Source organism: Solanum lycopersicum, chromosome 4 (genome assembly GCF_036512215.1).
Source record: "Solanum lycopersicum chromosome 4, SLM_r2.1".
NCBI lineage: Eukaryota > Viridiplantae > Streptophyta > Magnoliopsida > Solanales > Solanaceae > Solanum > Solanum lycopersicum.
In genome coordinates this window covers 62,949,059-62,975,608 of record NC_090803.1, presented here as the reverse complement: position 1 = coordinate 62,975,608, position 26,550 = coordinate 62,949,059, and the positions used below count along the sequence as shown (strand labels likewise).

Below are 26,550 nucleotides of genomic sequence, written 5' to 3'. Positions count from 1 at the left end.
TTGTTATCCATGTTTATTGTTTGATATCTGAATTTACGCAACAATCTAAAACCTATTAAATGAGAAATCTATATTTATTAATTATAAATAACATGTTGGTCAATCCTTGAATTAAACAAATTGAAGTAAAATCATTTCATCCCTTTTTATTTAACTACACATTGTAACTCTATACAACAAAACTATTGACAAAAAATATTTTATTCAAATTATTTCAATAATGAATTAATATTGAGATTGACTAAGCAATTTAAAGTGAAGGAAAGAGAATTTGAAGAAGAGAAAAAAAATTATTTTTCGTCACGATCTTTCTCTATTTTCAGCACGAATACAAGATTTAACGTAAGAGTGAAGAAACTCTATCTTACCGCACTACAATTTTTGATAGAATGTTTGAATAATCTAACATATATTTAGCGTCCACTTAATTTACACCTTTATTAAATAATTTTATATATCTTTTAAATTAAAACATTAAAAAACGAAAACGATCCACATAATTTTTTAGAATATAAGAGGAAAAATGTTATTTTCACCACAATATATAACTAGCTTTTCATAACATTGAGGTGGTATATATATTATCCCATCAAATTGGGCAGAGGGTCAATTTCATGAACTTTTCAATAATGTTATTAGCCAAAATAATAACTAGCTCTTCATAATTAGGACCATATAATAAAATAACTCTTCAAAATATTGAAGTGGCATATATATATATATATATATATATATATATATATATGCTTATAATTAAATTACTTTTTTATAAAAGAAAAAAAAAGAGGTAGTGGGGGTCAGTATCAAGAATAATTTTCTATAATATGTTAAAATTTTAATTTGTACTATTTTACTCAATCAATTTAGGAAAAGTATCTATGTACAGCACAAGCATGTATATTTAAAAATTGTAAAATAGAAATATTTATTTTATCATTTTTGCTATGTGGTTAATTATTAAGTGGTATATTGCTACAAGATTTTTCTTTCATTTGCAACAAAACTGAAATTTCATAAAATTGAAGAAAATAATTTTCCTTCCTATATATGGTTAGTCAATATATTATTGGAGGATATTTGTTTCTGAAAGACAAGTTTCCTTTTTTTTAAAAAAAAAAAAATAGAAAATGAAAATAGAAAAAACGAGTTTCATAAGTGACATTTCAATGTCATCATTTCTTTAATTCCCACCCCGACGCCTTCAATCCAGTGGGCGAAATCAGAATTTTCACTAAAAAAAAAGTTTGAAATATTAAAAAATAAAACATATGAATTAGCTGAAAGGATTCAAACTTTACTATATATTCATAAAAAGTAGTTCTAATTGTATATAAATAATACTATAATTTCTCATGAAGGGGCTCATCCGACCTCCCTAACTCCCGAGCATATTACCACCCTCATAGCATTTCTAAATTATATACAAATATTTCGAAATAATACTACTTATTTACTTATAAGTTACTAAAAATAAACTTAAAAAATCACAAATTTTTCAAGAAAATATTTTGCTTCTATATCAAATGCTTCTGAGATCTCATAATTGAGTAGGTTAGAGAGTGAGAATTAATTAGTAGGTAATTAATTCAAATTACATTATTTTGATTCTCACAAGCATGTTACTATGAGTCTCTTTTAATCCAAATATTTAAAATTAATTATAGAGTGGGCAAGCGAATCTATAAGTTAAGTAAACAACAATACGTTTCAACTTTCAAGTACATAATTGTCCTTAAAATAAAAATATTCATTAATTTCAAATCTTAATTCTTTTGATACACCTACCAAATATATCTTAGACCTCAATTAATGAATAATGGAAATAAAGCGTGCTGTAGTGATTAATGAAATGCATGTTCGAAAATTACGAGGTTTAATTCATTTTAAATTCAAAATTTAGCAGAAATAAAAACACTAGGCGATTTTTCTCCTTCTAGCTATTCAAGTCTTAATGGATAGTAAGTTACTTATACATTGTATCGGTGGAAGGTAACGAGTACTTCGTAAAATTAATTGAGACGATGTGCCCAAGCTGATCCAGACACTATAATTATATTATTATTTTTTTAAAAAAAGATCTTGATGTGTCACAATCCATGCTTGTTGTGGTTGCAAGTTGCATGCAACCCAAATTGTTCATTGTCTTTCTTGTTATTAATTATTATTAATAGTACATAGTTTATTGTGTATATATTGTGCTCACAAACATAAGACACAAAAAGTTGGCTTGAAGAAGGAAGATACCTAACACATTGATATGAGAAAAAGAAATTACTTATAATATACATAGAAGAAGATTACTCATAGAAGAAAGGCAAAACTAAACATGCTTTGCTTCTATAGGTCTTTGCATTGAATATGTACACAAAGACTTTTAATAAAGTTTGTCTATTATTCTTTCTATTAGAAAAATTCCAAATTTGACGTGTTGTTATTTCTGTCTTTTATTTAGTAATCGATATTCGTATTAAAGTCTCATAAAATTTAAAATTGAATTTGAAGTACATTTTAAAGGTTTTCTATATCCAAGACTTGATTCAGTAATGTTTGATTGAGAATAAAAAAGTATTAACAAATTAATCGACGTGAAATTATTTCGTTTTTATGATTTTTTAAAAGTTGTAGCTTGATAATAGTGCTGACCATAACTAAAACTTTATCATAAACGTCACATTTGTGCCGACTGATGTGACAATTGATTACATAATTTATGTTTCTAAAGTATAATAATTCAAAATTTTATCTTGTGGATTAAAAAAAAAAGTGAAGTTGGAATAAACACAAATTGAACTTTGTGATATTCAAACTGTTTGTAAATATTTTGATGGTAGTACATGGAAAAACTACCTTGGTTTTGAAACCAATGGGCTTGGATTGAAAGTTGAAACAAACAAATTTATAATCAAAAGAATTCAAACATCAATATGGATTGCGAGAGGATTGGTTCATCAACATTTTTCTATCATTAATTAAAATTTCGAGTTTAAGTAAAAATTTTACTGAAAGCGTCGCATCTGGAAATGACTCTTGAAATATACGAATTCAAATTTAGTCAGACTGCAATATTGCGGTTAAACATAGTACTAGGTTTGCAGTAAAGTGCATGTGTATGTTGCTTTGTGGTGAAGATGTGCTTAAGAGACAAAACTTTTAGTTTATTGGGGTTGGATTCTTGATCCTAGAGAATATGTTACTTCCTTCATTTTCTCTTTGCTTGTAAAAGGTGTTTGTACATACCTTTATATTCAAAAATTTACTTATTTCGAAAAACTTATTTGATACGAATTCGGATTAATCAAATTAAACTGTCTTGTATATCTTGAATAGTGGATATCAAAAGAAAAAGAATTGTTTAAGAGACAAAGAGTGGGCTGGTACTCAAAAGTTTTGGGCTAAAAGTGCCCTCTTGACACTGAAAGAAGAAGCCCATATTGAGGTTTACAACAAGTCCAAATGAATATGGAACTCTATATTTTTTCAGGGAAATTACGTGGATAAACAAATATATATTAGTTAATTAGTTAACATAGTTATAGTTTGAATTTTACTATCACTTAGAACCTCTTTTACGTGTAGCCTCTCTCCTCTTGCCTCTCTTATACATATACAAATACAAATTATACATATACATATACAATTATATGACAAATATACAAATATAATTATCCTTTCTCCATTCGCTCGCCTTAACCCTTCCTCTAACATGTAGCTATGAATCGTCATTAACAAACTATAACTATGGAGCCTAATTAAATTATGGGAAAAATACGTGCTTAAGCAAACTTATACTACTTAATTACTCATCATAGTTATAGTTTGCTATAATTATCACTGACAACTAACATTATACATTAATTACGTGGGCAGACTTAGAGTTTAATAATTAGCCACGTTTGTATGTGTATAATACATATTTATAATATACAAATCTAACCGATATACATATACAATTCACCTTCCTCCTACTATCTTCCCTCTCTCGCTTGCCTCTCTCTTCCCTCTCCCATTCTCGCATTTCATATATACAAATGTATATGTATAATATACAATTATCTAACCGATATGCATATACAAGCCACCTCTTTCCGCTCTCTGGCCATTCTCCTCCCTTTTCCAATCTTGCTTGTCTCTCTTCTCTCTCAATTTCGCTTGCTATATATATAAATACAGATGTATAATATACAATTATCTAACCTGTATATTATATATTAGAGGAGGATATTTTTTTGTACACATCCTACCATGCTGACACGAAAGAGATGAAAACGATGGCTTGTTGAAACTTGCAGCTAAAAACTAACAACAAAATCGAACAATTTCAGGATCAAATCAATATAGTCGGTTTCATTTCTTCACAATTACTATAATTTACACATTTTTTTTTTTGATTCGAAGTAATACCCAGTTCTTAATTTGCTCGAATTTACAGAAACAAAAACCATGGCCGGAAAGTTGAACTGTGTGATCGTTTCCGTCGACGGCAGTGAAGAGAGCATGAACGCGTTGAATTGGACCCTTGATAACATTAAGCTCAAACCCCATGATCCCGATTCTCAAGAATCACAAGGGTTCATTGTGATTCTCCATGTTCAATCTCCGCCGTCTATCGCTGCTGGTCTTAACCCTGGAGCTATACCCTTTGGTGGCCCCAGTTAAGTCTAATTTCTTGTTGTTTTTGTGTTTTCGTTCATTTTGCTTGATGGGTATTTTTTGAATTATGGAATGGATTTGATTGATTGGAGTTGCACATTTTTTTTTTGTTAATTAGTACTAAATTGTGGACATTAGCAGGTGATGTTGAGGTGCCTGCGTTTACTGCTGCAATTGAGGCACATCAAAAGCGGATCACACAGGCCATTTTAGACCATGCTCTTGAGATTTGTGCTAAAAAAAATGTGAGCTTGATAATCCTTCTCACTTCCCGTTTGCTATATATGAAAGTTTTCTTGAAGTTATACAGCTTACATGTTCACTTTGTCTCGTTCTATATATGGCATTATTGGCGGCTGGATGTAATTCATTATTTCTGGGTTCTTTCGAACACGCGGATCATAAACTGAAAATGCAATAACTAGTTATTACTGAAAATGCAATAACTAGTAGATATGAACAGATTAACTTAAAAAATAGAGCGGGTTCAATGCTAAGAGCCTAATAAGTTTGAACCCATAAAGCTTAAATAATGAATCCGTCCCTGGACATGGAGAGTTCATTTGTTGTAAGAATAGTGGAAGAAAATATCAAAGTAATGGTTGAACAGGTAGTTTTATAGAGAAAGCGTCTCATCAAAGTTTAGATTTGAATATTTTAACGAACTTGACCTATATTAGAAATTAAGGAACTTGTATAGAAATGTATTGATATCATAATTGTGGTGCCTTCTCAAAATAAAAAGAGTGCAATATAAATTCTAAGAAAAGGTACTAGTGATCTTGGTGTTGATTGGTGCTTCTGATCTTTTATTTATTTTTATTTAAATCACAAACGCCTCTGATCTACTTTATGTTTTCTTTACATTTCCTGCTTTAGCAATTTGAGTCCACTGTGGCATCCATATTGCTGCAACGACATTGATGTTTTGCGTAATATGCTTTCAGTTTGTAACCTTTGATATGATATTCTGGTAGTTCAGTCACTGAGAAATGCTAAAGATACTAGAAAGCAAAACAGAAGCCTAATATGGCGTCACAGAAATCATTATTGGTGTTCAATCTTTCTATTTTAATTGATGGGAAACAGGTTCTATCTGAATCAGGCTAACGTTAAGACCCAAGTAGTTATTGGGGATCCAAAGGAGAAAATTTGTGATGCTGTTGAAGAAATGAATGCTGATTTGCTGGTGATGGGTTCCCGTGCTTTTGGCCCCATTAAAAGGTAGAAATTCTCAACCTGATGGATGTTGCTATTGTTGATTTACTCTGACTAGATGACGCTCTTTACCTAAGGCATGTATAGATGGTTTTGCATTCAACAACAGTGTTATCAAAAGCAAAAAAAGGCAAAAAGCTCTAGTGTCCATTGGGGGATTAATCGCAAATAAAGTGCGGGGCTTTAATGAAAGATGCGCAAAGGGAGAAAGAATACAAAACTATACATGTTTAATCAAGATTAGTAATTATAAGTATGCAGGACAAATATATGAACAAAAATTGATTTTTTTTAATGATAAAGTGAAATCAATTGCTTAGTGTCGCCTCTCAGAGGAGGCTCATTGGCAAGGAAACATGCCTTAGAACCTTATTGATGACATTGAACCGCACATTAAGCTATATGAAGTGCTCAACATGTATTGAGCCTCGCTTCAGGGCTTAAGCGTGCCTTTGACAATACTGATTCATCATGTAATGAGCATGAGTTTTATTGAGGTCGTAAATCAGTTGTTTTTAACATTATTCTGAACAGTTCTGTAGCCAAAATATTTTAGGCATCCCAGTAAGTGGACGTAGTTTAGGATGTCATCCACTTTAGTCAGCAAAGCGACCTGTGAATATTGTGGTTAACTGATGGCCTAATGCTTCTATGAGAATGCTCACATGATTCAACTAGCTGATTGTTCCCAAATTTTAAGGCATATATGTTGCTTAACAAGCACTAGCTTTAGTTGCTTTTCTCATCCAACAGCAAGAACTTTTTCCTGTCCTAGTACGTGTGAAAGAGGAGAAACATTTTAGCTAACATCATACTTTATGTGCAATGCTTAGGACATTATTCTGAAATTTCCCTTCAGAGATGCGACTAGTTGCTTATGCCATTCTTGTGAATCACTCACAGGAATCAACAATGCCATTTAGCATGAGTAGGAACCTGCTTTTGTGCTGCTGACCTGCTAATGCTTGTAGATGATTTCATGTTGTCATTGAAAAAGAGAGATTTTTGTGAGATGATGTATCTATAAAACTAGCTTGTTGGTCTCTAGAGTAATGCTAGTTGTCGTTGTTATACTTGCATCAAGTTTGTTGTTTCTTCGGGGGTCTAACTGGATGCATGTGAGATTTAGAGAACCTTTCATTTTTAAAAAAACCCTAGTTTTTTCTGAAGTCAAATTATTTAGTATTGGCATGAAATTTTCCCGAATAATATAAAATTGTTGCAGGGGATTCATACAGTTGATCTAACTAGTTTTAGACTGAGGTTTAGCTAATTGATATAAGATTGATTACCAATTACTAACTGCACATAATGCTGCAATAGACAGTGGATACCAAAAATTGCAAATTAATACTATAAGCTTGTATAGCTAAAACAGACAGTAGATGGAGTTGAACCCCTTGACCCTTGTTGTATGGGTAATTCCTACACAATTTCATTAGTTAAGCATTAAATTTACTTTAATGATGGACACTTTGAAGGAAGCATATTCTTACCCTGCTTAACTCTTACTGGTGTAGTTTCTTTACATCTACTACTCGAATTTGCTATGGTCCTAAAAGGTCTTTATAGCGGCCTAGAATTTGCACCTCCCTCATATCCAGGCATATAACAGTTAGTATGTGTTATTTCATTGTGGAATGATGATATTATCTGGAGGCAATCACTTAAAGTGTTGTTTTTTAGAAAACCAATGGAGGAGTTGCTCTGTTATGTACTTTTTTGTTTGTTGACAAATTACTTAATTAGCTATCTTAAACTTCATCAGAAAGTTAGAGACATCTTAAATGAAGTACTGCTGATAAAAATGTGCCTTAATTTACAGTTCTATTCATAGACTAAGTAGAGTTGGCAACAAGTAAATGAGTAATAAATTAAGAGCTGCAGTTGTGGAGGCAAGTGGGTTTCTATTCAGCCTGCTACAGAAAAGGTCTCTTTGCATCTGTCTTCAACTTCATTTATACTTGTTTCTGAAATTGTACTTTTACCATTAACATAAAATTTGTAATTGATGGATATGGATCTTTATTTTGGTTTGAATTGTGTTGTTTATTTCCAATCTGAACTCTGGAAGTAATTTTCACCAGATTCTATAGTTATTGGATCATACATGATCACTTTTTTAACAGAGACATGTATTTCACCAATTTAAAATTTAAACAGGATGTTTCTGGGGAGTGTAAGCAACTATTGCACAAACCATGCACAGTGTCCAGTAATTATTGTTAAGGCTACTCCTTGATGCGAACATTCCAGGTATGTGTGTTGTTGCTTCTTGTTTAGCATTTGCCCTCTTCTCTCCCTATAACACTGTGAAATATACACTCCCTTTTTTCATTAAGCTCAAAATTCTTATATAAGGAGTCTTCTTTAAGTTGTAAATAGACCAATTTCAACAAGTAACTTTTTATTTCTGTCTCTTTTCAAATAGAACTTGAACCTCTACAATCTTCTTAGTGGCTTAAATAACTTTCGTCTATCTATGGTGGTCTTATGCGTTATGCAACCTGTCAGACTGAAGTCTTTTATTCTGTTGTAAGTTTCCTATTCTCTGTCTCTGGGGACCATTCTCACCACAATGCTTGTTTTTGGTCACCGCTGGGATGACTACGTGTTTCTTTCATTCATCATTTTGGAGGCATTGTTCTTCTGACTACTATTCCGGTAATTCTTTCGGAAATTTTTCAAGCAAAACATTCCAGAAAATTACGTTTCTAGTGTTTCTTCATAATTTTGGAGTCTCCAACTTTTAGCTTTCGATAACTGTTGGGGGGAGTTTTTTACTCTCTTTTTCCTCACGGTAGTTAAGAGTACTGAGATTCTCCTCTGAGCATTGAATTCCTAGAAAAGATTTTTTTTTTGCCTACTTTTCTGTTGCCAATTCAGGGGTAATAATGTCCTTGAGATTTGTGTCACCACACCTTTGTCTGCTGAGTGATACCACTTACCTTTTTATATGTGCTAGTAGAAGCACTCTTTTTTGATGTGCAATTATCCACAATCTTTTGGAGAATATGTTTCAAATCAGTATTTTTTGGTGATCGTCTTTTTATTACAACGACACTACTCAAGCGATTGATTCTTATTTCGTTTCCTCAAAGAATGTATTTTATATCTTCATCATTTTAATTCGAGAACCTGTCTAACCATCACTCCATCATACCTACCATCTTTCATAACTTTCTGATTTTATTATTCCTGTTCCCTCTCTTGTGGAGGTGGGCTTAATCTTGGGGAAGCATTTTACATTATTGAAATAATTTCTTAGGACAATGTCTAACATCAAAGCCAATTTGTGTATCTGCTCATAAACACTCCCTCCAATCACTTTTATTTGTCACTTATTCCTAAAATAGATTTTCATTTTTACTTTTACCCTTAAATACTATTTTCCAAATCTTTTTTCAAGACCTAAACTAAACATCATTTAATAAGGATAGTGTGGTAAAATACCTATTATCATTTTCTTAATGGGTGTGCCAAGTCAAATAGTGACAAGGAAAAGTGAACGGAGGGAGTATAATATTGTAGTCAAATTTTATGTTCCCTTGTTTCTCCAACAACGTAGAAGCTCCTCGCTTTATTTTTGTCACACCCGCAGCAATGTGTTGAACCTCTTATCTGTTAACTGTACACCTGGTTGTTGACGTATCATGTATCACATGTGTAGGAAAGCACATCTAAACAAGCTTATAGTGCGAGGATTTGATATAATTAGACTATTATTATGCTAGTCACCAACTTAGTGCATCTCTCGTACTGAGGCCAGTTATGCCTTTAGAATTTTGGTAGGTGGTTGATGTGGATGTTAAAGAATGTCAATTTCAATACTCGACATTATCTTTTTTCTTCCTTTTGGTGTCCATTACTTCTAACTTGCAAAAATGGACAATGCTGATGGTGTATTGGTCTTTGCATAGGGTTTGGTGACATATTCCGTCTTCTTTGGATGATCAGCCTTGAGCTGTAGTTATGGGTTGCTCATGAGATGCATGGAATGTGTTTGTTCAAACAAGATAATAGTCGTCGTATACTGTGGAATAAGCTTGACTGGCTGTCTCTATGCTGTAGATCATGTGTGTTTTGCATTAATTTGTAGAGGTGGATTGGATCTTGGTTTGTGTATTCCCCACATGTGCTGTTTACACTATACAAGATTCACATCATGTGAGAGTGCAAGAACTATCTGTGAAGATGTGAAGGGTGTCAATGTAAGAGCTTGCATTTTATTGTAATTACATTATACTGAATCAATGTTTTTTATTCTTTGTTCATTGGATTCTTGCAAGTGTGCATTTTTATTGAAAATGACCAGATGAAGCCAAGAGAAACTGATTTACTGTTTTTTTTGTTAAATCTGAGTCTGGTGGTCCTTCTGGCCTTCAACTGGCAATCCCACATACTATTGGGAGTTGGGACCAGGGGCGAAGTCAGATAGGGCGACTGAAAATTACACTATTTATACCTTAATCTGACGTTGTGTGTTTACTTCTTCATATTTTAACTCTCGTGAACACAGTGGACCCTGCTTAAGCTCCTAATCATTGAAAAAAAAGTTTGACATTACAGAAAGCTGATCTGTCTTGAGTTTTTGGCCTTTCCTTTTCATTTTGTGCAAAAAGCAAAGTCTCAATTAATGTCATTCATTCCCCAAAAGAAGATGCTTTTTTTTTTTTATATAGTAATGCTTTTCTCCTTTCTAAGATAAATATGCTTAATTTTATGGAGATTTCAGATATTGCATCACCCTACAATAAACTTTGAATATATCTTAGAGATATTTGGATAAAACTTATACATATATGAATCATCCATTGTAGTTACTAACAAGTGATTTATTGAAAGATGAAGAAACAAACATTATAAAATACTAAGTTCAAAGTCTTTATAATCTTTTAGAGATAATTGAAAAATCTCTGTGGAGATTCAGGAAACACCTAAGTCAAAGTTAATTATTCTTTGGGATCTTAAAGACCAATTTAATTTTCCTATATCTTTAATAGTAATTAAATACTAATAGTTTTTCTAATATTACTAATGATGCATTATTGCATATGTGATTAGTTTTCTAATAATACTAATGACATAGATTAGCTAATAATTAAGAAACCTCGTGACCACAGCATCTTTTTTTGCTTATGGACAAAAAAAACACTACTTGTCGTCCAACTAAGGTTCACGAGCCTCTTCTGTTCAACACTTCACACACCCAAAATATCAAATACCCCTTTAGATTTTCGAAGTATCCGAAATTTATTGACCTGATTTAATTCAAATTCGTGCTAACATGCATTTGTCAAGCGGTAAGGTAAATCAGATAAAATGTGTAATGTAATTTCGCAAGTTGACTCGAAGAGGATAGTGTGTACACAGAACTTATCTCGATCTTTGTGAAGGCAGAGAGACAGTAAACAATAGATAAAATGTATATCGAGGATAGATATTATTTTATCAAATGACAAATTGGAGTTAAAATAAGTGAGAGTGGCTAATAACGACATAAATCAGAAGCATTGGAGCTTCGCTGTATGACTTTTCCTTGCTCCATTTTGGCTTCTATATAATAAAATAAAAATATAATAATAATAATAATAATTATTATTATTATTATTATTGTTATTATTATATGTATCAAAAGCTCACGTGAAATGTTGGACATTCACTAATAATATCACTCTTTTCTACATGTGAAGGAGAAGTCATGATTTCAGCCTTTATGAGTACTGAATTTTTAGAATCGTGATTATTAATATTGATAATAATTGAGTTTTAATTTAATATTTTTATATATTTAATGAATTTCTTGACATGAATATATTGTTTGAGCAAAAACTATTAAATTCAATCGAATTGAATCCATATCTAGTTTTTTTACCACCACCCTTTTCATAAATAAATGGATCTAGGCGTAGTTTTGTGTGTTCAACTAAATTCATTGCTTTTGAGTATACATATACATATATATAAATACAAAAATAAAATATGTACATAAAAATTGATACTCATTCTAAATCCGCATGTGCCTCTACGCGATTAGACAAGACATGACATAATTACAGTTGTTTCAGGACATGATTTTAGATAGGAGGTTATGGAAGACACAAATTAGAATTGAAGATTAAAAGGTGTCATAATATTGCGCTTGCAGTTTCGCGTCATCTAATTTATGTTACTATTTATTGTTCCTTGTATGTACCTCACTTGTCATATTAATTCCGGTGTTTGTTTTCTGGACTGCTTTGGACTATTTTTTCTTGACTCGAGAATCTATGAAAAACAACCTCTCGATTTTTAAGATAGGATAAGATCTGCATACACTCTATCCTCTTCGATTCCTACTTTGTGTTGCCTACCACCCCAACTCACACCTTCATGGGGGGTGAGATTTGAAGGGTTTGGGGGTGTCCTATATATATATTCTTGTTTCTATCATATTTGACGTAAATCTCACCAAAACTCTTTATCTTTTCAGGGTTGTTGATAAGGAAAAAACACACCATGGCTTTGGCCATTGCTACATTCCTCTTCATCACTCTTCTTTCAACAGCAAAAACTTTAGCTTTTGATTCATGTCCATCTAATGAACAACTTTCAGTCATTCCCATTTATGGCAAATGCTCACCTTTCAACACACCAAAACCTACTTCTTGGGAAAACACACTTATCAACATGGCCTCTAAAGATCCACAAAGACTTTCTTATTTGTCTAGTTTAGTAGCCCAAAAGCCTAATTCAGCCCCTATTGCTTCAGGCCAACAAGTATTCAACATTGGTAACTATGTTGTTCGGGCTAAAATCGGTACCCCGGGCCAGCTAATGTTTATGGTCCTGGATACCAGTAGTGACACTGCATGGGTTCCATGCAGTGGCTGTACTGGCTGTACCTCTAGTGTATTTACTCCCAATATCTCGTCGACTTATGGGTCGATGGATTGCTCTGTACCCGAATGCACACAGGTTAAGGGGCAATCTTGCCCCGCTGCTGGTGCACCGGGTGCTTGTTTTTTCAACCAATCCTATGGTGGAGCTTCGTCGTTCTACGCCACGCTGTCACGTGATTCACTTAGACTAGGTGCTGATGTTATACCGAATTATTCATTCGGTTGCATCAGTGCTGTGTACGGGAGCTCAATCCCGCCGCAAGGGTTATTGGGCTTGGGTAGGGGCTCCATGTCACTACTCTCACAATCCATGTCACTCTACTCTGGTGTATTCTCGTACTGTTTACCGAGTTTCAAATCTTATTATTTCTCTGGATCGCTCAAACTCGGCCCATTGGGTCAACCGAAGAACATTAGAACCACCCCACTACTTAAGAACCCGCACAGACCCTCTCTGTACTACGTGAACCTAACCGGCATAAGTGTGGGTCGCGTCCTGGTCCCGATAGCTCCTGAGCTTCTAGCATTTGACCCGAATACCGGTGCGGGTACTATAATCGACTCGGGTACGGTTATAACCCGATTCGTTCAGCCAATTTATAATGCAATTAGGGATGAATTTAGGAATCAAGTGAAAGGACCATTTACCTCATTGGGTGCATTTGACACATGTTTTGCATCAACAAATGAAGCAGTGGCACCAGCTATTATACTTCACTTTACAGGGATGGATTTGGTGTTGCCAATGGAGAACAGTTTGATTCATAGTAGTGCAAGTCCTTTGGCATGTCTAGCAATGGCAGCAGCACCAACAAATGTGAACTCTGTGTTGAATGTTATAGCCAATTTGCAGCAGCAGAACCTGAGGATTCTGTTTGACACAGCTAATTCGCGTTTGGGAATTGCTCGCGAACTTTGTAACTAGATTCGAGTCCTTCTCTGTAACCCGCCCTCCTTTGTGTCGAGTCCCACTCACTCAGAACTTGACCTTCGATTCAATTTTGTATTGATGTCTTTGCAATTCCAAATCACTTTATCAAATGTGAATTGGTAGCTCTACTATTGTTCAATACCCCTTTAGATCAATTTTTCATGTATAAGAGCAGAAGAGGGGGCAAGAAATAAGACTATAATTTTCTTTTCTTTTGCCTGTGTAGCACAATAGATGCAGCAAATCCGTTGACATCGTATGAGGGGATCAATCAATTGTTGAAACTAAAAAATAAAATAAAATAAATATTCATGTTTATACTAAAACTTCGACGCATCCTTTGCAAATTTTAACAAGAAACTCAAAATTGAAGTCTTGAGATCTTCGTTTGTCACACCAGTTTTCGTTTCGAAAACACCCTTCATGATGCGAGTGTATAATCTTTCTAGCTGAGGAATGCCGTAGTCCTTTGTGTGCTTCACGAATTGCTTCTTCACGGACTCGATTTTACGGGACATTTCTGTGTCTGACATTGTAACATCTTGGCATGCGTCTCCACTTGCATCTGGAACGTCTGCGGATTTATTACCGTCAGCAAGAGTGCTTTCTGGCCTTTGCTCTGTAGCATCTCCTTCATTGTCATTAGATGACTTGGAAGGCAATGAATCCTGAGGTTGTAATTCATCATCTAGCACTAAACCACAGATAGAACACATCATTGTCAGCCACAAGAGGATTTTCTTTGTCCGAATAACGTTTAGCGAGTTATATAGCAAATGCAAAAATTATTTACCCAATTGTGCAGAATCAGCATGTTTCTTGTGCCTTCTCAGTGCTTCAAAGCTCTGATCTAAGTTGACTTCAGGCTGGACATTACGAAGGCGGGCTCTTGCTCTAGTCAAAGTAGATGACTGTAAGACGGGATTTTGTGGCAATGCATCTCCACCTAGTTCGTCAGGAACTGACACTGGACCCCCTTCAGCAGCAATCTTCTCACAGAAGGCAACTAAGGCAGGATCCATTTGGGAAAGCATTCCATATACCTGCAGAAAGACATCACCAAATGTCAAAGACCAACAAACTATATAGAAAGTACACTAGTGATAATTGGAGACAAGTCGCTGTGAACATACTGAATCTCGAAGTTCATGAGCTCTACTAACAATCCTCGCTCCATTGTAATCATCTCCATTGTACTTCTGCAACATAGGCCTAAAACATCAAAAATATGCGCTACATTGACATAAACTACTTATCCAATAATATTCAATTATCCTTTGCAGTTCTTAATGTAAGTTGTACTCAGAAACCTGAACGAGGGACAAATTTCACAAAAAAGAGTTGTTCCCTCTTATAATCCAAATTATGTAATTCATCTTTAGAAGATCATGTTGACTCAACCTAATTTAGCAATTTGTAATGAATTGACAATACAGTAGTTAGTTCAATTGCAGCCATAGACATCTTCAGCCAAGCAGTTGGAAAATACGGACTGATAGAAAGGGAGTGAATTGGACCAGAAACGATACCATGAAACTAAGATGGTAAGCTTGGCCAATTTAAAACTGATTGACGCAGTGCTAACTTGTCACAGTTTTGAATCGGGTGGTTGGGAAGCGAAAGCTGAAATGCAATGGCAATATAGAGTTGCTTAGACCATCAAAAGTTGTACAACAGAGATTCCTAGCATCCTCTTTTTATATGAATAAAATTTTTATTTATGAAGGGCTTAAGTAGTTGGACATTAGTTAATTTTATTTATGAAGGGCATATGAAGTTGTACAACAGAGATTCCTAACATCCAACTTTGATCATTGAATGGGCAAAAGTACAGCTTTGAGTTTGGCATCCCCATTTTTGACATGATTAAGGGGTAGTAACAGTGTAGGACTGTTCTACTAAGTACCACCCAAAAACAAGAGGGGGAGGGGGGGTTGTCCAGATTAGCTCAAAAGCTAAGCTAACTGAACACGGTGAACAATTTAGGGGGGCTCATAAATAATATTGGAAGGTCTCATTGGTTTAGTTCTAAAGGTTGGGAAATTCCATCTATCCATATTGGAGAGACCTCTCACTTGCTTAGGAAGGGCTGAAAAAGAGTTGAAGAGATGAAGTCCTTCAATGCCATGACTCAAGGTGGCGAGCTTGTCAGCAGGTTTATTAGCCTCCCTAAAGCAATGACTAATATCGTAAGTTAAAAGGTTTAATTATTGCTTTTATAAGTCATTTTATTTTTGTCTTTTACTTTGTGACACATTTGTGTTTCATGGTAGATTGTTGCTTTAACTTGGAAAAACTTTTCTTTTGAATTCTCTTTAAGTAAAAAAACAAGAAACACTCACAAAAAGATATAAGAGGTTCCCAACATCCTACTAGCATGAAGAGATGTAGACTAAGAATTGCCGACCTACCATCCATGAAGTTTGACAGATAGACATACAGAAAGATCAAATATTAAAGAGAGTAGCATCTACCTTTGCGTTGGTAACAATGAGATCAAAGTCTTCTAAGAATGTTTTGTTGGTGATATACTTCCCACTGTCTACATGCTGCAATAGAGTTGCCATGTCCATTGGGTTCTGGATAATCAAAAGATAGTTTGGAGCATCCTCATCCATTACTGGATAATGGAAGACGCTAAACCGTTTATCATACAGAATCCTGCATTGAATGAAGTATGCTGGATGATCAAAATATAACTTATACATACATGATACTGTCATGACCAATAATTGCAGACAAATGTTACACTTAAACCCTGTACTAAAAACTGACAGAAAGACGCCCACAAACACATGCAGAGGAAAAGAAAAGAAAAGAAAATAACAAAATGAAAGAAACATAACAATAAAAAATGTGCAGATGATCCAAATGGTTGAAGTAAGGACTAATTCATATGGATTAAAAACAGAAATAGAAGCAATGGAAGGACAAGCACCAATTTCACAAATATAGCATTAAACCGTTTCTGAAAGACCATATCTCCAGCTGAACCTTTTTTTCTCGGATTTGATGTGTGCCACCATGGAGGCAACTCCACATAAAAGAGGATGATTACTTCATCCAATAGAGTTTCTTATGTCCCGAACAACAAAAATTTTATGAAACATACACAGAAATACATTCAAACACAAAAATCAGGCATTCTCCGCCAATTCAGTTTCCAAACATAGAACTAAGATTTAGCATCTGAAAAATAAATATGTGGATACCACCAAGAAATCTAGTTGCTTCAACTAAATTCAAAAACCATGTTTTGAATTTCCAGCTAATGAACTCTCTCAGATCAAATATATATACCTGTTGCATACATCTCGTAGGCACATCCTCAATCGCCTAAGGGCATGGCCCTCAGCTTCAGCTTTGGCTTTTAGTTCAGACGCCTTCGGTCCAACAGACACCTTTGGTGCCTTGGGGAGTTCAGGAAGGGAGTCTGATTTATCAGACTTCTTTGTTGTAGCTTCAACTTGGATAGACAAAGCAGCTTCTATAAGACGATCAAAGAACAGAGATCTGTCTTCATCTGATGGAGAATCCAAACATAAGCTGTGAAAAGCCGAGATAAAGTATAGCTGTTAGTGTTACCTCAAAAATGGACTCATATATATCATTTATCAGGTCATTTACAAAAATAAAGGAAACAAAATATATCAAATTCTATATCTTTCCGCCCCAAAAAGGATGCTTTGTACAAGCTTACACAACATAGGTTCTATGCAAGCTCCAAATTTTAGAAACAAGGCTTATTGTAGAGATTGCAATAAGAGGATCCAAAAGAATATATACACCTTTTGAAACACAATTTTCAGTAAGAATGATAAAACCTTTTGAACACAATTTGCAGTAACAATACTTTTTTTTTTCATTTTCATAAATCAATTAATACCCAGTTGTAGTCATTTACTAATCTGAAATGGAGTTGGCGTCATCATTATCTCATCTACTAACCCAAAAAAAAGCTACATCACCTGGACACTCTTATCAGTGATTGAGGGGATCATGTTCTTCTAAGCAATGTTACGGGATAATGCTTAATACAAAACTAATCAACCAAATACGTTATGCAGCATGGTGGGTTTCAATTTCTTTATGGAAAAAGAAGAGGAGCAGAAAGCTAATAAGGATTTGAAAATAGTTCGTGACCACCTTAAGAAGGTCCATGTAAATTTAACTGTGGACCAAATCCCATTTCAGTATGTAAGAAAACGGAAAGGTTTATAGACCAAATCCAATTTCAGCTTCACTACCAATAGTACAAATAAGCAATATTGTCAAAGCCAGATAAATTGCACAAAAGCTGTTTGAGATCATCAGCACAAAATTTTATGATACTATTCCATGCAAGGCAAAGAGCAATCCTGTTATACACCCATGACTACTTTCAGATGCAACCTAGAGATCACCACCAAACTCAAAATGTAATTAAGCCCAGAGGATATCCTTGCTAGTTTCTTCTCCTCCTACCTACATAACTAATTCCCACAACCTCTAAAGAAGTGTGAAACTTTGACCCCACCAAACTTTGGAGTAAGAACTGTCTGTGACTGCAAACATCCAGTTCATCAAAAAGATAAAACGTTGTCTGTTGTGTTCATGATAAAAAACTGTAATTGCAAAAACTATAACGTAGGCATAGACCAATACCATCAGTGATACAATTATTCCCTCTTTTGAGAAATATCAACAACTACAGAACATCATTGAACACATCCACCTTCAGACACAATCTAACATGAAACTGTTGGCCAACAAAGACAACGAGGAAGTAAAATTTACGTGCAGCTGATTAACAGTAAGATAGCATATTGAATGAAGGTAACAATAAGCATATCCAGAGTATGCAAAGAGAATCATGCCAACTAAAAGGTAGAGGTCAATTTGAAGAAAGCATACATGCTATGGTGTGAAAATACTGAAGAAGGCTCATCAGGTAGATCAGAAAGTGGTACTGAGGAAGTCCCAAATAATAGTATAGGCAGGTCAGATGGGAGCTCTTCCAACAGCGTCCTGAGAACAGCTTTGAGCTGCTCGTGTGCCTGAAGAAATAAACAGGTTCAAGAAAATCATCTATGCACTAAAAATCACAATAAAGCATCGTAGAATGAGGAAAAGGGAAGGGGTGAATAATAGCTCACATTCTCCCACCAAAGATGGAAATGAGGTAAATAGAGTATTGACGGAGTTGTTCTCCTTGCTTCACTAAATATGTGAACTAATGCCTCCTCTGGCGTCTTGGCCCCAGGGTCAGAAAGAAGGGATGGAAGTCCAAGCGAGTGAACAGGGAATTTTTCCAGTTCATGTAAAATTGCAGGCCCTACATGATCCTGGAGAACTACATGAGTAAGTATATTTAGTGGGAAGTACATATTTCTCCAACTCATAAAATCGAGGCCCAAAGTTGCTTACCAGCCCAACACCTTCACCACCACAGAGCAGAAGCCGAGGTCTGTACACAAGAGGAATAGCAGAACCATAGGAGAGCATGGAAAGTTTACTCAATTCTGAAGAAACTGAAAGAGGAAAAATATCTGAAATGATGCTCATAGCTTTCCGGAGAGGTCCATGTAGACAAGGTGCAACAACAGAAGATAATGGCCTAGAGTGCACAATTGAGCCTCTATGTGCAGCTGGAGTGATTGTTGTCATGGCCTCTAGAAAATGATACTTTTCCACCGTAACTGATTCAACATCTATCAGGAACTTGTCATCACTAGTGTAAACTTGAGGATACTTCTCGCGGAATGCACGAATAGCAGCTTCTGTGCACAATGCCTTCAGATCAGCACCACAATATCCCACGCAACTAGCTGCAAGTTCCATTTTTAGTTCCTTAGAAGGAGGCTGTTTCCACTTTCGAGTGTGAATATCCAATATTTCAGCACGTGCCTCAAGGCCAGGTAGAGGAAAATTAAATTCACGATCAAATCTTCCAGGTCGCCTCAAGGCTCCATCAATGGCATCAACCCGATTGGTTGCGCCAATCAAGACTACTTGCCCTCGAGAGTCAAGGCCATCCATCAAAGCCAGCAAAGTTGACACAATAGAGTTATGAATCTGCTCTTGCTTGCTAGACCTAACAGGAGCAAGTCCATCAATCTCATCAAAGAAGATGATGGAAGGCTGGTTCCTCTGAGCTTCTTCAAATAACAATTTTAGCTGTCTTTCAGCCTCGCCCACCCATTTGCTCAGGACATCAGCACCCTTCCGCATATAAAAACTGACTTTCTGGCCAGCCTTTGACGCAGCACAAGCTAATGCTCTGGCGATCAGTGTTTTACCTGTGCCTGGAGGTCCACACAATAAAACTCCCCTTGGTGGGGTAATGTTATAACTTGCAAAGAAGTCTGGATATAATAGTGGGAAAAAAACCATTTCCTTCAGCGCATCAATATATTCAGAAAGCCCACCAATGTCATCAAAGCTTATAGTTTCATCCACTTGCAGTGGTTGAATATCAGCCCCTCCCTTGGAACTTGGTCCAGCAGTTTGAATCCCAGATGTCAAATTAGTAAAAGCTTCACTTTGATGACCCCATCCAGATGCAGCCACATTTAATCCCCACGATGTTGTTCCTTGCATATCTAATCCCCCTAAAAGCCAAGGTGGTCCAGATCTACTCCCACCTCTACCCCAAGGAATTGGAGGACCTTCGTCCAGCTCATCTACAAGAAGAGAATCATCAGAGTCATCGCCTCGTGTCATCCGATGACGTTTATGAACTCGGGATCCTCCTCTTCTTACATCTCTGTTCACCTTGGTCCCCATCCCTTGCTGAAGTACCCTACGAGGAGATCTTGGCCTTTGTTTAACACCTTCCATAGAAAGTCTGCGTACCTCAGCTCGGTTGCGGAGGTCATATCGTCTTCTACCATCCTGTTCTTCACCCTCTTCATCATCACCATCTTCATCGCCTTCATCTTCACCCTCATCCTCTCCATCACCGTCACCGCCACCCTCATCCTCTGCCTCATCAGCATCATTATCATCTACATCATTTTCATTTTCAGGATCACCCTGGCCAATCTTCTCATCTGAAGTATCTTGTTCATCATCAGACCTTAGATTTAACTGTTGTCTTCCAACTGCTCTAGCCCGACGAGGTCGTAATCCTGCACGACGGGGACGCAGTCCTTCACGTCGAGGCATGAGGTCATCCTGACTTGCACTGTTGTTATCTTCTCGGTTCCTAGAACTCCGATACTTCGGGCTCTGAAGCAAATTCACGTTAAACCAATTTTCAAAAGAACATCTACCACTTCAGTAGTATGAAAAATTTAATGGAGTAATTTGATATTCATAGATAACTTGATATATGCTATTTTACATTTTATTTGGAAATGCATGTTAGTAAGACAATAGAAACTTACCATTAAGTCATTATCCTCAGTTCCAGAGCTATCTGTATATCCTTCAAGGTTCACAGAAACTCTCCTTGTTCTCGTAGAGCGTCGAAGGTTGGCAGCAACAGACTGCCAAGAAATAATTTCAAAAACCTTATAACTTGGTTCTTTTTCTCCTAAATACTTTTCAAAAACCTTATGAAATACGTGTAAATATGAATATAAATGTCACGAAAAGAGTAACAGAATCAAATGGGTACACAAAGGGAAGAAATGCTGAACCATAGAGGTGGGAGAATTTGGTGGAGATATCCCCATCCAAATATACACAATTATCTAATCATGAAAGTCAACTAAATGGACACCATGTGTAACCAACACACAACATACACTGTATTGTTACAATTTCTATTAGTGACATTAGTTTTTCCAACTACATATCAGATATCCTCACGCTTCACTACCATAAACATGAAAAAGAAGACAATGTAGTGCAATCTAAGATATGTTCACTAGCCAAACTGTCATTCCATAGTAAATTTAAATGTATAAACAGATATTTAGTTTTAAGAACCACAAAAAATGAAGACATAATTCATTCAGAAGATACCTAACATAATCAATAGACAGGAAAAACAAGAAAAGGCCATACATCTGATTTTTTTGTTCGCACTGGTCGACTCCCAGGACGCAACATCTTTGCTATCTGAGACGCTGCAGTCCTTGTCTTGGTCTTGTTTCTCTTAGGACGGATTAGCTTTGGATTATAATACAAGTACGGGCGACCATACAATGTTGGCCTTCGCCGAAGCCTGTCACTTGTACGAACTGGCCCTGAAACAGCATCATCAGGTTGACCAGATCGTTTAGGATACATTTTGGTTACAAATGTCTCCCCATGGAGATATACCCTCTACCCTACATGCAGATCAAGCTGTCAGCAACATCCACATAAGAAGCATAGTACCAAATATCGACTTGTCTAAAGAAAAGGAATGGTGCATGCACTTCTCCTAATCTAGAACACGATTACACTAGTAAACACAATAAAAGGATTATAAAATTACAATTTTCTGCTTAATGCCTGGTAAAAGAGAATGTAACATAAAAGAACCACGAATTAGGAATTACAATTTCACTCTATGTAATACTCCCTCCATCCCAATTTAATACTGATACTCTTCCTGTTTTTAGTCGGTCAGCTTAAAGAATGATACCCTTTTATATTTAGTAATTAACTTCAAAAGTCATTTTACGCTTCCTGGAAGAAATATAACCACACAAATATCAATGACTCATTTTACACAACAAATTTCAAAAAACAGGCTTCACATAAATCGGGATGGAGGGAGTAATACATTTATTTATTTTTTGACAAAGAGGGAGTAATACATTAATGATCTTCCTAATTCTTAAATAAAGTTAATACTCTCTTATTCAACGGTGTGAACTGCCTCATTTGAGTTCATTAATAAGACGTTTGAATTTGAATACATATCTGAATATTTAGACGTGCATTGACTTGGATGTCTAAATCTAAATGCACATTTGAATTATTAAGATGTTATATTATCATCAAAATAGTAAATACTTAATCATTAAGAATGTTTGTTTATGTAACACCTTTGATTTATAATTTTTTTAATCAATAAATACAAAATTCAATAAAATACTAAATTAAACTAATACATTATACATCAACAAAATATTTGGAAAAAAAATTACATGGCAGTGGTGATGACTAACTGTGGAGATTGTGGATGATGTTGGCTAGTGGAGGGAGTGGCGCCAGTAGCTATTGGTGATGGTGTCGTTTGGTTGAGAACAAGTTATCCCTAATCCTCTATCCCACCATTTATATGGGATAACTTATCCCATCACTATGATATAAATGGTGGGATAAGTTATCCCAAACATGGCAACCAAACACGATAAAAATTTTTTTCCATCACTATTTTCTTATCCCTCACACCAAACGATCCCTAAAGGTTGATGCAAGGTGATACTTGTTGCCTTGTTAGTGGCAGGTCAATAGTTGTGATGGATGATAGAGATAATTAATGGTGGTGGTGAATAAGATGCCAATATATGATAGTGGTGATCAAAAGCGGTGATTCATGGTTGTTGTGGTAATGTTGGTTATTGATGATGATTATTATTTGTGGCTAAAGGTAGTGACGAGTAGTAATAACAGTTGTGGTTGAGGATGGTGTGTGGTGGCACGTAATTAATAATGGTGGGTGACAATGGTGATAATAGTGGACAAAGGCGGAAATGGTGAGTGGATGGAATTTGGAAACTACCATTTTTATAGAAATTTCTAAATGAACATCTTAATGATATTAAAACATTGTCGCAAATATTAATCATTTGATCTATTCAAACCCATTAAGTAATTGAAACAATAAAAGAAACAGACGCACTTAATGATTAAGATTTAGAGGTAACAAACAAATGGACTTAATGACTGAGATATGAATGATTGGGATTAAGACGCGACTTAGTCCACCTAGTTGAACACCACATGCAAAACTAATACAGTAAGTTAATCTAACTTGGGATTTCACTGGGTATGTTGTTGTTGTAATCTATCTTTTATGAATCATAGCAAAGTTGAAAGTTTGTCTTTTCGATTTTTATTGAATCTTTGGAGCATCCAAAAAAATATAGAGAACTTCAAATACCTTATACTTTTACTTTGTACAATATTGGCTTGAGATAAGTTTAAACGGAGAACCTTAATCAAATAAAGGAAAAAAAGAAGAAGAGTTCTAATGAAAAAACATTATCGATAAGACTTTAACTTGTTTGGGACAACGGTGTACTTTGTTAACTGCCTACACTGCCTGAGAGGCGAAGCACCCTCCCAGATCTTTAAGTCGTGTGCCTTAAATGAGCCTTTGACAACACAGTAAAAAACTCAACTCCTTGACTATTATGAACTGAGGAACTCTATCAACATGATAAATAATTCCAAACTTGAATCAAATTAATACTAGCATTATGATAAATTCGGATGTTAGTCTAAGGTGGCAGAGCTACGTTTTGAGTTTTATTTCTAGATTTTAGAAGAGGCGAAGTTTTGGGTTCTCAATAGATTATTCATATATTAAGTGGCATTTTTTGTACAACTACGAGATATGCGCCAAAGATACTAGGTTTTGCCGAACCCGTAGGCAAAAGGCTAGTTACACCCTGCAAGGAGCAACTATAAAAGTACAAAGGGAGCTCTTCTTTATCTATAGCTAGAAGAAAGATAAGACAGAGAAACATAATCAATGATTGTTCAGCAAATTCTGAACACATTTAGATTGTTACTTTTGAAACAAGTAATAGTTGTATTCAGTAAAAAGCTTAACCACCCAAAAAAGTGCTAATTTAGCAACTTTACAAGAAGCAAAAGGGTGCTTAAACCCCTTCCTAAAATCCTATATAATTATACCTTGTCAATAGAATCTACTAACTCTCCTAATTCCCTCCAAAAAAAATTTTACACCAAAAAAATAACAAGCTAAAGACAAGTCATTCTAATTTTCTGGATAGAACTATTAGTGCCTACAAAATGTCTACCATTATTTTCTTTCCACACTGTCCACCAAATGCAAGCATGAATGATATTCCACCGATCCTCCTCCCCACCTTATTACTCCACCATGCCAAAGTAGAACAATGTATAGCCCAAGTTATTCCCAACAAACAAAACAAGATGTGCTCAAGGTTTATAGTTGTCCTCCTAAATTGTAGAAACAAGCGTTCATTGCTTTCACCCTCTTGTTCGTACAAAGGACATCTTGAACAAATCTAAACCTTTTTCTTTGTAGCTTAACTTGAGTAAGGCAAGCTTTACCAACCAAACATAGACCAACGCCATCATAAGGATATTTACTCATTCAGTAGACTACTTCAGTAGCTTAACTCATTGAGTAGACTATTCTTCTTATTAATCAAATCCACAAAGTTTGTTCTGCTCCATGAATCAGCCCTTTCAAACCATCCACCTGTAACCACCGATTTTCAAATTTGAAGTAAGAACTCTTTTGGTTCCATTTTCCACAATCTAAGGAACTGTAGAGTGATCAAAATTGGCTCTAGCTAGATTTCTTCGTTTTATATAAAGATTTTGCAGAGGACACATTTTTTCTTTCTACAGAGGCATCTAGTAATCTACTATATCTCCCAAGACAAATACACTACCAACTTCAATCTGTAGCAGTTGAATTCAATGGGAAAAATGAGTTCTTTACCACACTACACCAGAGAGATCCATGTATAACTATTTTTTTTTAATAAAGTTAAAGTTGTATTCTCCAGCATTAAGGGTATGCTTGCTACCTCCAAAAAGTTACAAGCTAAAACCATAATTACATTGATCCTAGGAAATCTACAGAGATCCATGTATAACTTTGACACCTATCCTCATTGATTCTCCACCAAAACTAATTTACATACTCATCCTTCCTTTTATCAAACACCTGTAAATTCTATTAGTCTCTGATGAATTCTTTTTCTTTTTGTGATAAGTGAGTGTAGTCTCTCAGAAACTAATCCACACATAAAGCAAATGCTGCATTCCAATGTCAACAAGAAAGTCATCATTTTCCCCAGAACATCAATTCCTTCCTTGAACTTCTCCAAATCACCCTTTCCCCAGGGAACAAAAGGAAAAAGCAAATTTAGAAAAAACAAAACATAAAATTCACAAGTCTCAAAAACCCTAAAGCAATAAAATAGCATATAAAGTAAACAAAACAGAGCAAAAACGTAACAGAACAACTGCACATTACAAATGAACTTAAAGCATAGCAAAAACAAAAGCACAACAGGCATGCAAAAGTGATTTACAGCAATCTAGGGTTCAATTTGAGTTCAAATAATAGCTCTAAAAGTACTAATAAGAGCAGAAAATAACTTCAATGCTTTATTCAAGGCTGAAATACAGATAAAAACGATAAGGAGAAACAGAGAAAATCTGTTTTACCAGAAAGGGATAACAGGGCGAAGTGAGCAAGTGAACACACAAAATAGAGTTCAGATATGAAGATTCTAATGTGAATGCTACAATTCGATGAGAAATCCGGCACCGTCGCTTGTCGCCGGCGTTCTTCAGCAGCAAAGAGGGACAACTGAGAAGAGTGTTGTTGGTGACCAGGAAACAAAGAGTACGTTTCGATTGTTTGTTAATATAGGGCGGACTCAACCGGATTGACCCGACCCGTTATAAACTTTCGCTGAGTTGTTTAGGGGCACTTTTGACTTTTTCCAAAAAAAAAAAAATTAGTTGGAACTTGGAACAATGTTATATAACTTTTATTTTTAATTTATTCATCTTATTTTCTTTTGGTTAGAAATAGACTACTTAAAAGGAAAAAAATAGTAATTTTTTATTTTATTTTATTTTAAAATTTTGCCAAAATAAACGCTTACCAAAAGGACTTACATTTTGCACTTGAAATTTTTAATGTAAATGACATGATATCTTCATTATTACGTAATTTTATTTTTTTTTAGTTTTCTCTTCTGAAATGAAATA

General features: G+C 35.1%; 3 protein-coding genes across 7 annotated transcripts; 2 read left to right on the top strand and 1 right to left on the bottom strand.

The window, feature by feature from the left end:
- The first annotated feature begins 4,198 nt into the window (after positions 1-4,198).
- Positions 4,199-10,199, top strand: LOC543580 (universal stress protein A-like protein). 4 transcript variants are annotated; one of them, NM_001321169.1, is given in 6 exon segments: positions 4,199-4,337; positions 4,430-4,651; positions 4,792-4,895; positions 5,756-5,874; positions 8,032-8,124; positions 9,789-10,195. In NM_001321169.1, coding segments are annotated over 4 exon segments (513 nt in total). In that variant the 5' UTR covers positions 4,199-4,337; positions 4,430-4,440; the 3' UTR covers positions 8,111-8,124; positions 9,789-10,195.
- Positions 10,200-12,366: 2,167 nt separating this feature from the next.
- On the top strand, positions 12,367-13,892 carry LOC101251577 (aspartyl protease AED3). The gene has a single exon (XM_004237936.5). It carries the CDS (start codon positions 12,367-12,369, stop codon positions 13,672-13,674), a length of 1,308 nt encoding a protein of 435 aa, XP_004237984.2. The 3' UTR covers positions 13,675-13,892.
- On the bottom strand, positions 13,872-26,196 carry LOC101251280 (ATPase family AAA domain-containing protein). 2 transcript variants are annotated; one of them, XM_004237935.5, is made up of 11 exons: positions 25,999-26,196; positions 21,673-21,938; positions 21,048-21,149; positions 19,087-20,889; positions 18,816-19,004; positions 18,574-18,716; positions 16,981-17,226; positions 16,155-16,341; positions 14,814-14,879; positions 14,474-14,723; positions 13,872-14,374 (listed from the first exon to the last, which is right to left on the bottom strand). In XM_004237935.5, the coding sequence occupies exons 2-11, from the start codon at positions 21,895-21,897 to the stop codon at positions 14,001-14,003; spliced, it is 3,585 nt and encodes a 1,194-aa protein (XP_004237983.2). In that variant the 5' UTR covers positions 21,898-21,938; positions 25,999-26,196; the 3' UTR covers positions 13,872-14,000. The 2 variants fall into 2 exon arrangements, with proteins under 2 accessions (XP_004237983.2, XP_010320201.2); XM_010321899.4 differs by having other exon boundaries at positions 21,673-21,933; positions 25,999-26,168.
- Between the last annotated feature and the right edge of the window lie 354 nt (positions 26,197-26,550).

What these genes read in the sequence shown, in the direction of transcription:
- LOC543580 (XM_069296352.1), top strand. Translation starts at nt 4,441, where the DNA reads ATGGCCGGAAAGTTGAACTGTGTGATCGTTTCCGTCGACGGCAGTGAA. An exon ending in TATACCCTTTGGTGGCCCCA is followed by an intron (nt 4,652 to 4,791) that starts GTTAAGTCTAAT and finishes GGACATTAGCAG; the next exon opens with GTGATGTTGAGGTGCCTGCG. An exon ending in AGATTTGTGCTAAAAAAAAT is followed by an intron (nt 4,896 to 5,755) that starts GTGAGCTTGATA and finishes TATCTGAATCAG; the next exon opens with GCTAACGTTAAGACCCAAGT.
- LOC101251577 (XM_004237936.5), top strand. Translation starts at nt 12,367, where the DNA reads ATGGCTTTGGCCATTGCTACATTCCTCTTCATCACTCTTCTTTCAACA.
- LOC101251280 (XM_004237935.5), bottom strand. Translation starts at nt 21,897, where the DNA reads ATGTATCCTAAACGATCTGGTCAACCTGATGATGCTGTTTCAGGGCCA. An exon ending in TCCATCTTTGGTGGGAGAAT is followed by an intron (nt 18,717 to 18,815) that starts GTGAGCTATTAT and finishes TTATTTCTTCAG; the next exon opens with GCACACGAGCAGCTCAAAGC. An exon ending in TGCTGATTCTGCACAATTGG is followed by an intron (nt 14,375 to 14,473) that starts GTAAATAATTTT and finishes TCTGTGGTTTAG; the next exon opens with TGCTAGATGATGAATTACAA.